This window comes from Rattus norvegicus, chromosome 3 (genome assembly GCF_021556685.1).
Source record: "Rattus norvegicus strain SHRSP/BbbUtx chromosome 3, alternate assembly SHRSP_T2T, whole genome shotgun sequence".
Classification (NCBI taxonomy): domain Eukaryota; kingdom Metazoa; phylum Chordata; class Mammalia; order Rodentia; family Muridae; genus Rattus; species Rattus norvegicus.
Window position 1 is genome coordinate 54,290,893 of NC_141536.1, and position 12,914 is coordinate 54,303,806.

Sequence of the window (12,914 nt, forward strand, 5' to 3'; positions counted from 1 at the left end):
TGATTTCTGGGTAATCATTGGGATCTGCATTTGGCTGATCTGACTTGGTCTGGAAGTGGCCCACCCCTAATTCAGATCATCTATGGGGTGCGATCAGTTCCAACAACTCCATCAGCCATTCAGTGGTTTGCCTATAATATCAAAATACTGGATACAACCAGGGTTGAATTGAAATGGGGGGAGCTGTCTGGTAATTGCTGCTCAGGACTCTGACCTTGAGCAGGAAGCGTTAGCACCTTTTGTCTTGGTTTCCTTCTTTGTGGACTGACGAGCTGCACTGTGGTCTCGTTGTATTAAATAATTAATTTTAGACCCTTAGCCTCATATCTACAAGATAGTAAATACTCAGTAAATATTAGTAGTTAAGTGGAGGAAAATAATCTGATTTCCAGTTATTTCCTTATTCCCCAGAAATTTTAAAGCAAAGTGGCGTTAAACAATACTATAAATTCTGTGTGTGGTTGGTAGTTTATGATTTCTAGCTTTTAAAAGGTATATCTTCAAAAGACAAATGGAAAGAATAATGTAAGCCCTCGACCCTTAAGTCCTCAATTCATTTAATCCTTATTTCCTAATTAATTGTCCAGCCCAACATTAATGACCCCAAGCAATAGGGAAAAAAATGGATCTTCCATCAAACTCTACTCAGCCAGAAGCTTTAATTGATAGCGTTTTCATCACTCTCAGAGTGTAAGACGGAGAAATGATGACGTAGCCACATTTAGCTTCAACCAGCACTTGACCAACCAGAACCCCAGAGGTCTCCCGCGGCTGCCATCGATCTCTGTGCTGCCAACGACACTTGCATGCACCTCTGCTGTAATTTCAACTCCGTTAACTATAAACTGAACAGGACCACGTTCTTCCCCAGGCACAGCAAACATCTGTCCAGCTCTCCAGATGATAAAATCCCGGGAGTAAAGGCATGCAACTGGCTCAGGCCTTCTTCACAAGTGGCAGGTCTGAGACAAGCCCCAGGCAGTTTGACCCTGGACGTCACATTTTTAACCACAGCCTCTCTGCAATGCAAGCATCGCACAGCCCAAGCAAAGGATCTGTAATACAAAAAGAGGATGGCAGGACCAGAGACCAGCAAAGAGCTCAAGACATTCGGAAGGAAGAGAGATGAGCTGTGGGCTCTGAGGTCTTAAGGGGCCTCGTAAATAAAATTCAGCGCTATACAATTCATTCCTGCGTGCATTCATACACGTTTACTGTTCGTTATGAGACAGGCATATAGAGCTAAACGCTGGGTATAGAACAAAAGCCAATGCTTGCCCTAAATGCTTGTCTTAGAAGCCAAGGGGAGTCAGAGGCACCATGTTTTAGTGAGCTGCCTGGGCAGTTTTCAATGTGCCATCACTAAGGAATGTTTTTGGCTTTGACGACATGTGTGTTGGTGCTTTGTCTGCATGTGTATCTGTACGAGGTTGCCGGATCCCCTGGAACTGGAGCTACAGACAGTTGTGAGCTGCCATGTGGGTACTGCGAGTTGAACCCAGATCATCTGGGACAGCAGACAGTGCTCTGAACTGTCGAGCCATCTCTCCAGCCCTAATTTATAAGTGTTATACCAGGTACTGAAAAAATTCAAATTAATGGAGAGGAACAGAAATAAAAACCCAGTGGTTGTTTCTAAAAGACATCTAAAAGAAATGGAATCATTTATGCATCCCTAGAGATTAATATTAGTATAAGGTAGCGTATCTGCCTTGACCCAAGAGGACTTGGAGTGTATTGACAAGCTTTAGTTAGCATTGAATTACAATGCTTGTCAGGTAGACAATCTCTGCTGGCCTTTGTTCTCTGTAGCTGCTGCCTCACCTTCCTCCTCTTCCTTCTCCTCCTCTTCCTCTCCTCCTTAATTGTACCCTCAGTAATTAATTACATCCTAAGTTTATAGAAGTGAGAATAACTTGGACATTATTAAATGACAGATCTATTTCGAGCTGTCTGGGACATCAGAGAAAGCTTGGGTTTGGGTTCCTTTAAGCCCATAGTCTAGAGTTATGAATTATACAAAAATCCTTTAAAATGTCAGACAATTAAAAGACAATACAAGGGCTGGAGTGATGGTTAAATGCACTTGGTGAGGACCTACCTGGGTTTGGTTCCCAGCACCGAAATGATGGCTCACACCATGCAGAGCTCCAGTTTGAAGGGATCTGATGTCCTCTTCTGACCCTCTGAGAACACCACCAGGTGTGCATATGGTGAACACCCATTCGAGCAGCCTAAACATTGATACACATAAAATAAATAAATCTGAAGAGAAATGTTATGTTAAAGCGGTACAAAACCAGGAAAGCTGTTTTTTAGGGTTCTGAATTTTTCACAGGTATCATAAAGGTAAAGTTGTATGGTCAGATTAGTGAGTGTGGTATCTGGGTATTTCCAGTTCATCCGTCCACTGCTGTGCACGTTTGGTGAATGTGTGCCAGACTGGGGTCACTGTGGTATGTGCATGGGAGTCAGGGGGCGGCTCTTATGAACCCAGACTCTCCCGCCCCTCGTGGTGAGGCAGCCTCTCCCACCTCTGCCATGCTATAACCTGCAAACTACATGGCCTCAGAGATTCCAGATGGCTCTTCTGTCTCCACCTCCCATCTTGCCGCAGGAGTTTATACCTTTCTTTCAGTTGAGCAGATGTACGACAGGCTGGTTTCTTACTTCTTCTCTATTCCTTTACTCCACAGAATGATGACTTTTCTTTCCAAATAATCATCCAGTCTCCTTTCATGAGAGATTTAGCAGTGTCTAAACTTGTCCACCCACTCTGCCTATTTATTGATATCAACACCTAAAATCATAGATAAATGCCAGGGGAGAAAGAAAAAAAAAACACCAAGGACAAAAATCTAATGGTGTACATTCTCTGTGCCTTGGGCTCCTTTTATCCAAATTCTGTGGCTATTTTAAATTTCCTTCATGTATCCAATCTACAACTAGTCCTTGTTACAGATTTAGATGGTTATAGAAAGATGTTCTACGTGCCCTTTAACATATAAAATATTACAATATGTTTCACTCAGCCACTGAATTTAGCTCCTTACATTAGCCACCGAGTTAGAAACTCCAGTGAGTAGATTTGAGTCACTGCAACCCTCACAGAGGCACAGGTCTGCCCTGGTGCCAGCTCCCCACACATTGTCAGAACAAAGGATGGTTCTGGACAGCAAGGAAGGCCAAAGCTTTGGAGGAAGGAAGCCAGGGTCAGAATTAGTTGAGAAATTAAGTTTGAATCTGGTAGGTCTTTCCAAATGAAGCCCTCCATTAGGATTGGGTAAGGATCATCCAATAACAGGCCAGGCAGATGTGGAAGTGGGGTGTGTAGAATGATCTCTCTCTCTCTCTCTCTCTCTCTCTCTCTCTCTCTCTCTCTCTCTCTCTCTGTCTCTCTCTCTCCCTTTGCTGACACTTTCAGTGAAAGAATCGACAGTACCTCCCAGGGAGCATGCACCATTAATTAACTCCCTCAAACAAAGCTGCACCAGAGACAGGACCAGCACAGGCTTTGGTAGGATAGACAGACAGACACAGACAGACAGGAAGGTGTGCTTTTCACTGAGCTGCCAGTGCTCTGCAGCAAGCTCAGATGGCCCGGCGGGCAGCAGAGGGCACTGAAGTCGGCAGAATTGCAGCAACCAGCGACCATGCATTTGGGACAATTCTTATGAGGTAACCGAAGGTTAAAGTCCTCAGAAGGCAGGAAATGACCACCTTTTAAGGTTCCACCTCGGTCTTCAGACCACCCGTCCCTTCCTAACTTAAAGGCTGGAAGCAGGAGAATGAGGTGGGAGCCTGTAGGCCCTTTTCCGGCTCCTGCATAGGATCTCCCCTGGATTGCTGCCTCTACTCAAGGATCTCACCCAATCCAGGAAACACTTTGGTAATCGGTTTCCCAGAAGCACAGGAAGAGACTCTGGGCCAGGAGAGATGTCCCTGGTGAATATGCTGTCCCGGGTGAAGATGCTGTCCCGGGTGAAGCACTGAGGATGCTTAACACCTGAAAGCATTGTGAACACTGTATTTACATATAAATGAAAATGGAAAGATCTCACAGGTTACATTTCTGGAAGGTGTGTGTGGCAGGGCTGGGATCTATTGTTTATTTGTGCTGTAAATCCTTTGAAATGTGTTAAAATGCTTCCCACTCCTTATAAAGCTCCTGCCACCCCTGGATTACGACTTTGATGTCACCAATCCTCCTTCAAAGGGTTCCTTGCAGGCTATTAATCACAGTTTAGCCTCTGAAGATATCACCAGAGAAAACATTTGGACATCTCTGTGCTAGACTTGCTAAAACTTTGAAATCTTGAGCATCTCGCATAAGCACACACTGGCCTTTCCTTTCATTGACAAGTCTTCATTCTGTTGCACAAAATAGCTCCGGAAGTAAAAATGCAAACCGTCTTCACACGCCGGGGTTGGTGAAGCAAGGGCTGAGGGTAAATCGGGAAGGGGAGAGAGTGGGGGTGAGCCACAGGAGTGAACCTCCTCAGGAGCTGGCCCACACATCTGCCTTTCACTAAGGATGCTAGGATGCTCGCTCCCAGAGGGGGGCAGGGAGATCTCTCATCCTCTGTGCTGTGTTTTAAGTCCTACATGAGTTGTTCACCGTAAATGACAGTAGTGAATCTGATGGTCACTTGTCCATGTGCTTGGGAACAGAAGCCTTGCAGATTTAGGATTTTCAAAATTTTAGATTTAGGTTTGAGAATATTCGCATCTGCATAATGAGCTGTCTGGGAAATGTGACTAAGTCTAAACACAAGATTTAGGTTCCACATATATGTATGCAAGTACCTGAAGGCAATTTCAACCATATGCATATATGTGTACAGTATTAGTGTACATATATTTATACATACACACACATTAAACTCATGGTACAGGTTATGTATATATATACACATTTATGTGCATATATGTTATATACACACACATATATGTCTACACCTCACATACTATGTATCAAACACGTTTGATCCCCACATCATACACATATACACATACCATACTCTCCATATAATATATTATACATATAATTATAATATTATATTATATATAATTACCTAACATTATATAATATATACATGTATGTATTATATGTTATACTAAAATAATATATATATTGTTCTATGCACAAACCTATACTATTATTATACTAGAGATTGAGCCCAGGGCTTTGTACATGCTAAGTGTTGGAGATATGTGTGTGTATATATATATACATATATATATGTATATATATCAGCATCACACACATTCTTTATATAAGATATTATATATAATTACATATATAATACAATATTATTATATATAATTATCTAATATTATATACTATATACATATGCTGTATGTGTGTGTGATATGGGATGCTAGGGATCAAATCCAACTGGTCTTTGAGTTTCACCCAGTCCTACTTACACCATATATGTAGTGAGTTTTGTGTTATGTAGCTGGGATGTCCGTAGCTCAGAGGCAGAGCTAAAGAACTGACTCCCAGCATGAGAGGCCCTGGGCTCAATCCCAGGTATAGTTTTGTGCATGGAACAAAGTTCAAGGTGGGGTAGGTGGTTCTGCTTGTGGTTCCCAACAGTGCTCAAAGTTTCTGCTTCTTGAAACATTTGGAGTTTGTATTTTTATATGCAGGCACACTCAACTTGTGTCATTAGGTCATACCCATTGTCAAGACCAAAGGCTTTGAAACTTTTCTTATGGGAATTCTATAGTTTCAAGTCTTATATTTAAGTCTTCAATATCCAACCACTCGAATTAACTCTTTAAGCTTTGGTGTGTGTGTGTGTGTGTGTGTGTGTGTGTGTGTGTGTGTGTGTGTGTAGGCACAGCAATACCTTGGTGTGCATGTGGAGGTCTAAGGACAACTTGTGGCCATCAGTTCTTTCCTTCTGCCAGAAAAACATAAGGACATAAAAAGAAAGATGATCTGTAACTTGGCCTCTCAACTTTCCCTTTAATTTAAGGCTTTCCTTTCTTTTTTGTCTTTTCTGCTCAGGTAATTTGGCACAAACGAGAGCTAGGATCACAGCCTCCTCGAGATCTTTGCCTCCACATTTCAGTGCTGGGAGGGCTAAGGTGAGCGGTTCATTTGTGCCATTGATGGGGCTGAGAGTGGGTGCTAACGCCAGAGCAAGCCACAGGCTTCTCTCCCTCTGCCACTGCCCGTGTAGGCTGCAAAAGTGGCCTGCGGTGTTTGGGGAACAAGGGGAAGTTTAAGCAATTTGAATCATGGAATCCTTACAATCCTGATAGTCAGAAAAAAAAATACCTACTGTAGAGGATGATGACGTCTGCACAGAGTCGATTTCCTGTGAGACGAACGCCACCTTGCAGAAGGTGAGGCCAGACACTATCAGCAAGGAGAAAAAAGCAAAAACAAACAAAACAACAACAACAAAACCCTACCAAACCATCTCCTGTCCTCTAAAAATGAGTTATGAGGTAGCCATGTTAGAAGGCTTCATAAATATCCAACCATAAAGTAGTATCCAGCTGTTTGGCCCTCCTAACTGATGCTTAAACAGGACCGCAAGGAGCACCTGACTGACGTCTGCAGTGGAGACAGCATTCCCCATTTGTCTGTGGTTTGGTTTTCTGTGGCTTTAGCCACCAGCGGTCAATCATGATTCAAATTCAAAAGTATTAAATAAAAAGTCAGGCAAAAAAGTAACTGGTAAGTTTTGCATGTGCTCTTGCCTAAGGACAGCACGAACTCATGCTCTCTCTCTCTCTCTCTCTCTCTCTCTCTCTCTCTCTGGGCTCTGACGAGATAAGAATCATCCTTTCACGAGGTGAATCCATGTTGTGAGTCTATCCACCCGCTAGTCCTCTAGTAGCCATCTCAGTTGTTGGGTTACCTGTGACAACACAGTGCTCTTTTTTATACCTGATGTTGTCTTTCAAACATGAGATGCTGGCAATTTTTATATGGGGGGAAAACCATAAGCTTCCTAAGACCGTTAGTCCAGTACCATTTAGAGATGATAACTGTGTTATTGTTGCTCGTCTCTTACTGTGCCTCACTCACAAATTAAACTTCCTCATACAAATGTGTGCATAGGAAAAGGAGTCTGACGAAGCCCACGACTTCAGGTATCTCTTCAGTGCATCCTTCAAGGACGAGAATAAAACCATACCCTAACTGAAACCCAATTACCTTAATGGTGAGGGTAATAAGTAGTTCCCACCTCTGAATTTTCTTACTTTTTATTTATACAACATATTAACTTACTTAATAAAATAAAACAAATTTGATCACATATAATTCCATTGACTATTACCCCAGAGCTGATACAAATGCATATACTCATACTTTCTTGAGAATAAAAGAGTTACTTGCACATAGCAGGACTCTAAAGATTTTATCTAACAATAACTTTTATGCCCATGTTGCTACTATGACCTATTTGAATCCCCTAATGTTGTTTCTTTGTGGCAAGATATCAGAACTATTTACCATGGCTATATGGGCCCATGAGAGAGATGTGGTATAAGAGAGTAAATGTGCCTAAGAATTTCTTGATCTTGCATAAGAATGTGGCTTATGTTAACTGCAGCTGATTCTCATTATTTGTAAAAACAAAACAAAACATGATCTGTAATTTTGTATGTATGATAATGTCACTGCAAACAGCAGTGCTGAATCACTGCCCCCAGAGGGTAACGCATGGTTAGGTTCGAGCAAGAGTCTGGTCAGAGCCAACCTAACCCTCAGTTTACATGATTTTGTTTGAAGAGAGACCTAGTCTCTCTCTCTCACACACACACTCTCTCTCTCTCTCTCTCTCTCTCTCTCTCTCTCTCTCTCATAAATACACTCACAGACAGTAGACACACTCACAGACAGTGGGCACACTCACAGACAGTAGACACACTCACAGACAGTAGACACACTCACAGACAGTAGACACACTCACAGACAGTAGACACACTCACAGACAGTAGACACACTCACAGACAGTGGGCACACTCACAGACAGTGGGCACACTCACAGACAGTAGACACACTCACAGACAGTAGACACACTCACAGACAATGGGCACACTCACAGACAGTGGGCACACACACACACGCTCACAGGCACACACACGCTCACATACACATGCAGACACGCACAGCTTACAATTGATCCTGTACAGTGTTTTTATAAAAATCATATTTCACTCAGAGCATTCGTGCCACTAAAGTCACAATTTCACTGTAATTCCTGAGGGACGCTTGTTAGCACACACCTGCCCGGGGTTCATCACCCTCTTCTTGTGTTTAGAAACACTATACAGCACTTCAACATTACACTTGGGGGCCCCCAAGACTGAAAACTTACCTATAATGCACATGTAAATGCAAAACCAGAAGCATTTCAGTAGACCTTGAGAGTAGACCCGTGTGTGTGGTAGGAGAGCTGACCCAGAAGGGCTGGCTGTGACTCTGACTCTAATCAGAAAGTTGGGCACCAGCGAACTCCTGTTTTCCTATTATACACATTCTGTGAATGACCAGGAAAAAGCATTGGTGGTCGACATGTGGCTTCAGATAAATTTTAGCAGGCAGGCGACTCGACAACCTGGAATCTGCACATTATGATGGTTTGTAGTATCTCTGTGTTTGGGGGTTTCTTTTCTTTTTTCTTTTTGTAGTTATTGGTTTCCACAAAATTCTAAATGAGATCATAACACAAAAAGATTCCCTGTTGTCCAGATCTCTTTTCTTTCTTACACTTGATTTCTAAATTTCGGAGTCCTGCTGAGACCTGTGCTCTGCCCTTCAAACTTACAGTCCAGCCTGGTGCTATCTCCCTCCCTGCTCCATACAGTATTGTCCAGTGCTGCCCACCTGAGAGGCGTGCTGTCCAGTGTGTGGTCTACATTTAAAAGCATATACTCGATCAGTACACAGGACTGGAATTTGCTTGTTCTTTGAAAGCTGATGAGCTGAAAGTTCTGAGTAAGGCATTCAGATTTACAAACAACAACAGTAATAATAAAACAAGCAACACCACACAGACAAGCACGGGGCCCACACCTGTAACCAGCCCTGAACTGTCACCCTAGCCCCAAAGCCACACACAGGGCCAGTTTGCATTCAAGACCGGCCTGTGCTAGTAAGACTTCCTCAAAAAGCAAAGCAAGACGGAAAAGTTATCATTTGAGGTCTGCTTCATCTGAGGGGACACAGGGCCCTGGATGAAGCTGGACTTGGTAGGATGTAAAAAGATTACTGTGTGCTTGTTACCTATCACAAAGCTCCTGGACAGACTTGGGCCATGGGAAATGAGGAACCAGCAGCACAAGGAAACTGTGTCTAATCGGCCAGGCAGAGATACTCAGAGGACAAAATGTAGCAAGCCTTGTTAGTTCAGATCCTTCTTGGTGGCTTGTGCAGCCTCCTTCCTTGTAATGTAAGCTAAGGCATCTGCATACCTTCAAGGGGGTAGGGATGTCAGAGGGAGTGACTTGTCCAGGCTTTATGAAATGGTTCATAGAAGAAAAACAAAAGGCTAGAGAGGCTTTCCTGCTTCTGCTGTTTGAACAGATGTGGGGTGTGTGTGTGTGTGTGTGTGTGTGTGTGTGTGTGTGTGTGTGTGCATCCTTTAACCCTGGATGCACTAGTTTGCATAGGCTATTACAGAGGCAGGCCACAGAGCCTTCTGAGAGGGGCAGTGGGGTGCTATAGGGCCTTTTCTCCCTAAGAGCTGCCTATATCCATCACTTGATAGGAAAAGTTCCTGACAGAGAGCCTTGTCAGGAAGATGATTAGAGGCACTTCTGAGGTTTTAGGATGCAGATGGTGGGCACTTACGCAGACGAGGAGAAAATTCTTCAGCTTCTCCTTTACTGCCGAGCTCTGGCTGGTTGGTAGGATTGTTTAGAGTCCCCGTCTTTATGGGAGAGTAAATCCGGTTGACGGATGAGGCAAATCTTTGTGATTATGCCATACTTTCAGACTTCTTCCATTTCGTAAGATATATGAAAGCACACAGAGAGCTGTGCAGAGAGACAAGAAGGAAGGCTCAGAGAACGGATCTGGTTTCAGCCCTAGGCACCGCATACACTGGCTGCGTGACTGGACCACTTATCTAAAAGTCTATGAGCGTTAACTTTTCCATATGATAGTGGAATAAAAACTGTCCTTGCACCAGAGTGTCATTTTGACAATTCTGTGACAGCCTGGGGAGAGTGAGCCCATGTATCATGTACACTTGGTATTTGCTTTGAGTTTTGGCAGCCATCTAAGATTCTGTGATGGGGTCTACAAGAGTATGGAAGTCTGCTCAGTAGTAGGGGACCAGAGTCTGTGACCCAAGGAGGTACGTTACACATGAGGACTCTGAGCTAGCACCACACACAAGGAATCACACAGGATAGCCATGTCAGCAGAAAGAGAGCTCACACAGCTCCTGCTCACTTACGTTATTGAAGTTCTTAAAGTGGAGATGATCCCAGTGGGGGCGCTTTTCACTTCTTGGTAAACTGTAGCACCAAGGATGTAGGCAGTGGACTACAGACAGGTGATAGCATTCCCACAGCGTGGGTAATGAAGAACAGACTTTCACTCTGCAACTTTGTGGAAATCCAGATGTTGGGTGGTCAGATAGGTTTGTACTCACTCGGAACCCCCTCCTGCCCAGAGCAACCTTAGAGCTTTTGAATATGAGTTGGTGTTTTACTCTGTAGTTTTCCATTTTGCTGTAGTTGATTGGTTTTAGTGAACTTCAAAATAGTATTATTTCTTTAAACAATGTTGCACCAGATGGCAGGTAGACCCTATTGGTCAGGAGGCTGAGATGAGACGATTGGATTGCTTAAGCCCACCCATTCTGAACTGTTACCAGAATACCTAGGCATAAAGCTTAACACTAGGTCCAAAAAGGCACTCATGCCAAGAGAAAAGACATCTTGGATAGATAGATAGATAGATGGATAGATAGATAGATAGATAGATAGATAGATAGATAGATAGATAGATAGATAGACAGACAGACAGACAGACAGACAGATGGACAGACAGATAATAGTGATGATGGTAGATGATAGATTGATGATAGATAATAGGTGGATAGATGCTAGATTGACAGGTGATAGGTGACAGATAAGTAGGTAGATGATAAATAAGTAGGTAGGTCGGTAGGTAGGTAGATAGATAGATAGATAGATAGATAGATAGATAGATAGATGACAGATAATAAATAGGTAGATGATGATAGAGAAAATGTGCCTTACCTGTAGCAGTAGAAAAGAGACATTTTCTAGAAAGGATAAAACAAAAGCCAGAAAATACACAGTCAAATGAGGCTCTGTATCCCCATTACATGGACTGGGAGAGGAGTGATGAGTAAATGGCAGAGGTGGAGAAATCTACAGTTGTGTAGATGAGGTAAAGAATGAAGGAAAAAATTAAGATTAAGTGTTGAAGAAAATTCTCCAAATTGACCATTGAGTCAAAGGTTGACCCTAGCTAGGGTCTTCCCTTTGGACCTGGTTAGTTTGCCCCAACTCTTACCAGGCCTGAGCCCTCTCTTCACTGGCACAAGACGGGGCTCTGTAGTGGAGAGCCTTCTGTCGGAGGGTGGGCTCTCTCTTTGCCAGTGGATGGGAGTGGGGAGGTCAATGTCATTCTTTTCCTTTTCTTCATGTGTTTAAGCTCAGCCTTCCTTCAAAACACATCTTTCCTTTCCTTTCCTTTTTTTTTTTTTTAAATAGGGAAAAAAAAATCCATCGGCAGGCGGACCCTCACTGAGCAGCCTGTGGGTGAACCGCTACCACCCAAAGTGCAGCCCAGGAAAGGCAAAGCCGCACAGCCTGGTGCTTCTCCACCCAGTCACACCCGCCAGCTGTACAGGAGGCTCTAGGAGGCTCTTTTCATTGTCTTAAGGCTCTGTCTCCCTAGGTAGCCCTGGCTAGCCTCTAACTCATCATCCCCCTGCCTCCGGATCCTGAGAGTTTGTTTATGAATATGCATCACTATGCCCAACTACCTAAAGCTTTTGAGGACTTAGAGTCATCAAAACCAGATGTCAAAATAAACCCCTCAGCCCAAAAGTAGCTTCTTCCTCATGTTTTTATCAGAATGACAAATGACTTTAAAATGGAACAGCTTCACAGGCCTTTGTCCAGTTTCCTGGAATGTTGTAAGTCTCTCCTCCTCCTTTCCCTCCTCCCCCTTCTCCTCCTCCCCCTTCTCCTCCTCCCCCTTCTCCTCCCCTGACTCCTCCTCTTTCTCCTCCCCTGACTCCTCCCCTGACTCCTCCCCTGACTCCTCCCCTGACTCCTCTTTTTTCTAAATATCTTTCATAATTCTCCTCATAGTATACCTAGTAATGTCCTAAATACTTCATTTCCTGAGGTTATTGACTAAATAGACCTTCGGGTTTTGAAAAATGAATGAACTGTCCATACCCTCAAACCACCTCCCTCTTTCTCTGGCTCCAGGTAGACACCCTGGAGGTGATTCGACATCCAGAAGAAACCACCAACATGAAGAGACAAACCATGGCTTCTTACTTCCGGGTACGAAGGCTACCTTTTCTGTGTTCTACCTGTTTCCAGAAGCCTAACCTTCCCATATGTCTTACTCAATGTACTATTGCTGTGAACAGACACCATGGCCATGGCAACTCATAAAGGAAAACATTTCATTGGAGCTTGCTTATAATTTAGTCCATTTTCATCAACGCAGAAAACATGGTGGCAAGGAGGCAGACATGGTGCTGGAAAATAGCTGTGAGTTCTATATCTGAAACAGCAGGCAGCAAGAAAAGAAAGACACTGGGCCTGGCTTGAGCATTTGAAATCCCAAAGCCCACCCTGTGTGACACACTTCCTCCAACAAGACCACACCTACTCCAAAAGGCCACACCTCCTAATCCCTGTCAAGTAGTGACACTCCCTAA

The 12,914-nt window shown here is 43.5% G+C and overlaps 1 protein-coding gene across 7 annotated transcripts in view; it reads left to right on the forward strand.

Annotated features, from left to right (window-relative positions):
• Positions 1–12,914, forward strand: part of Myo3b (myosin IIIB) — a 406,405-nt gene that overhangs the window by 241,896 nt on the left and 151,595 nt on the right. For all 7 annotated transcript variants that reach the window (NM_001393777.1, XM_087653545.1, XM_087653546.1 and 4 more), the window contains 2 exon segments: positions 6,020–6,099; positions 12,454–12,531. In NM_001393777.1, the coding sequence (NP_001380706.1) occupies positions 6,020–6,099; positions 12,454–12,531 (158 nt within the window).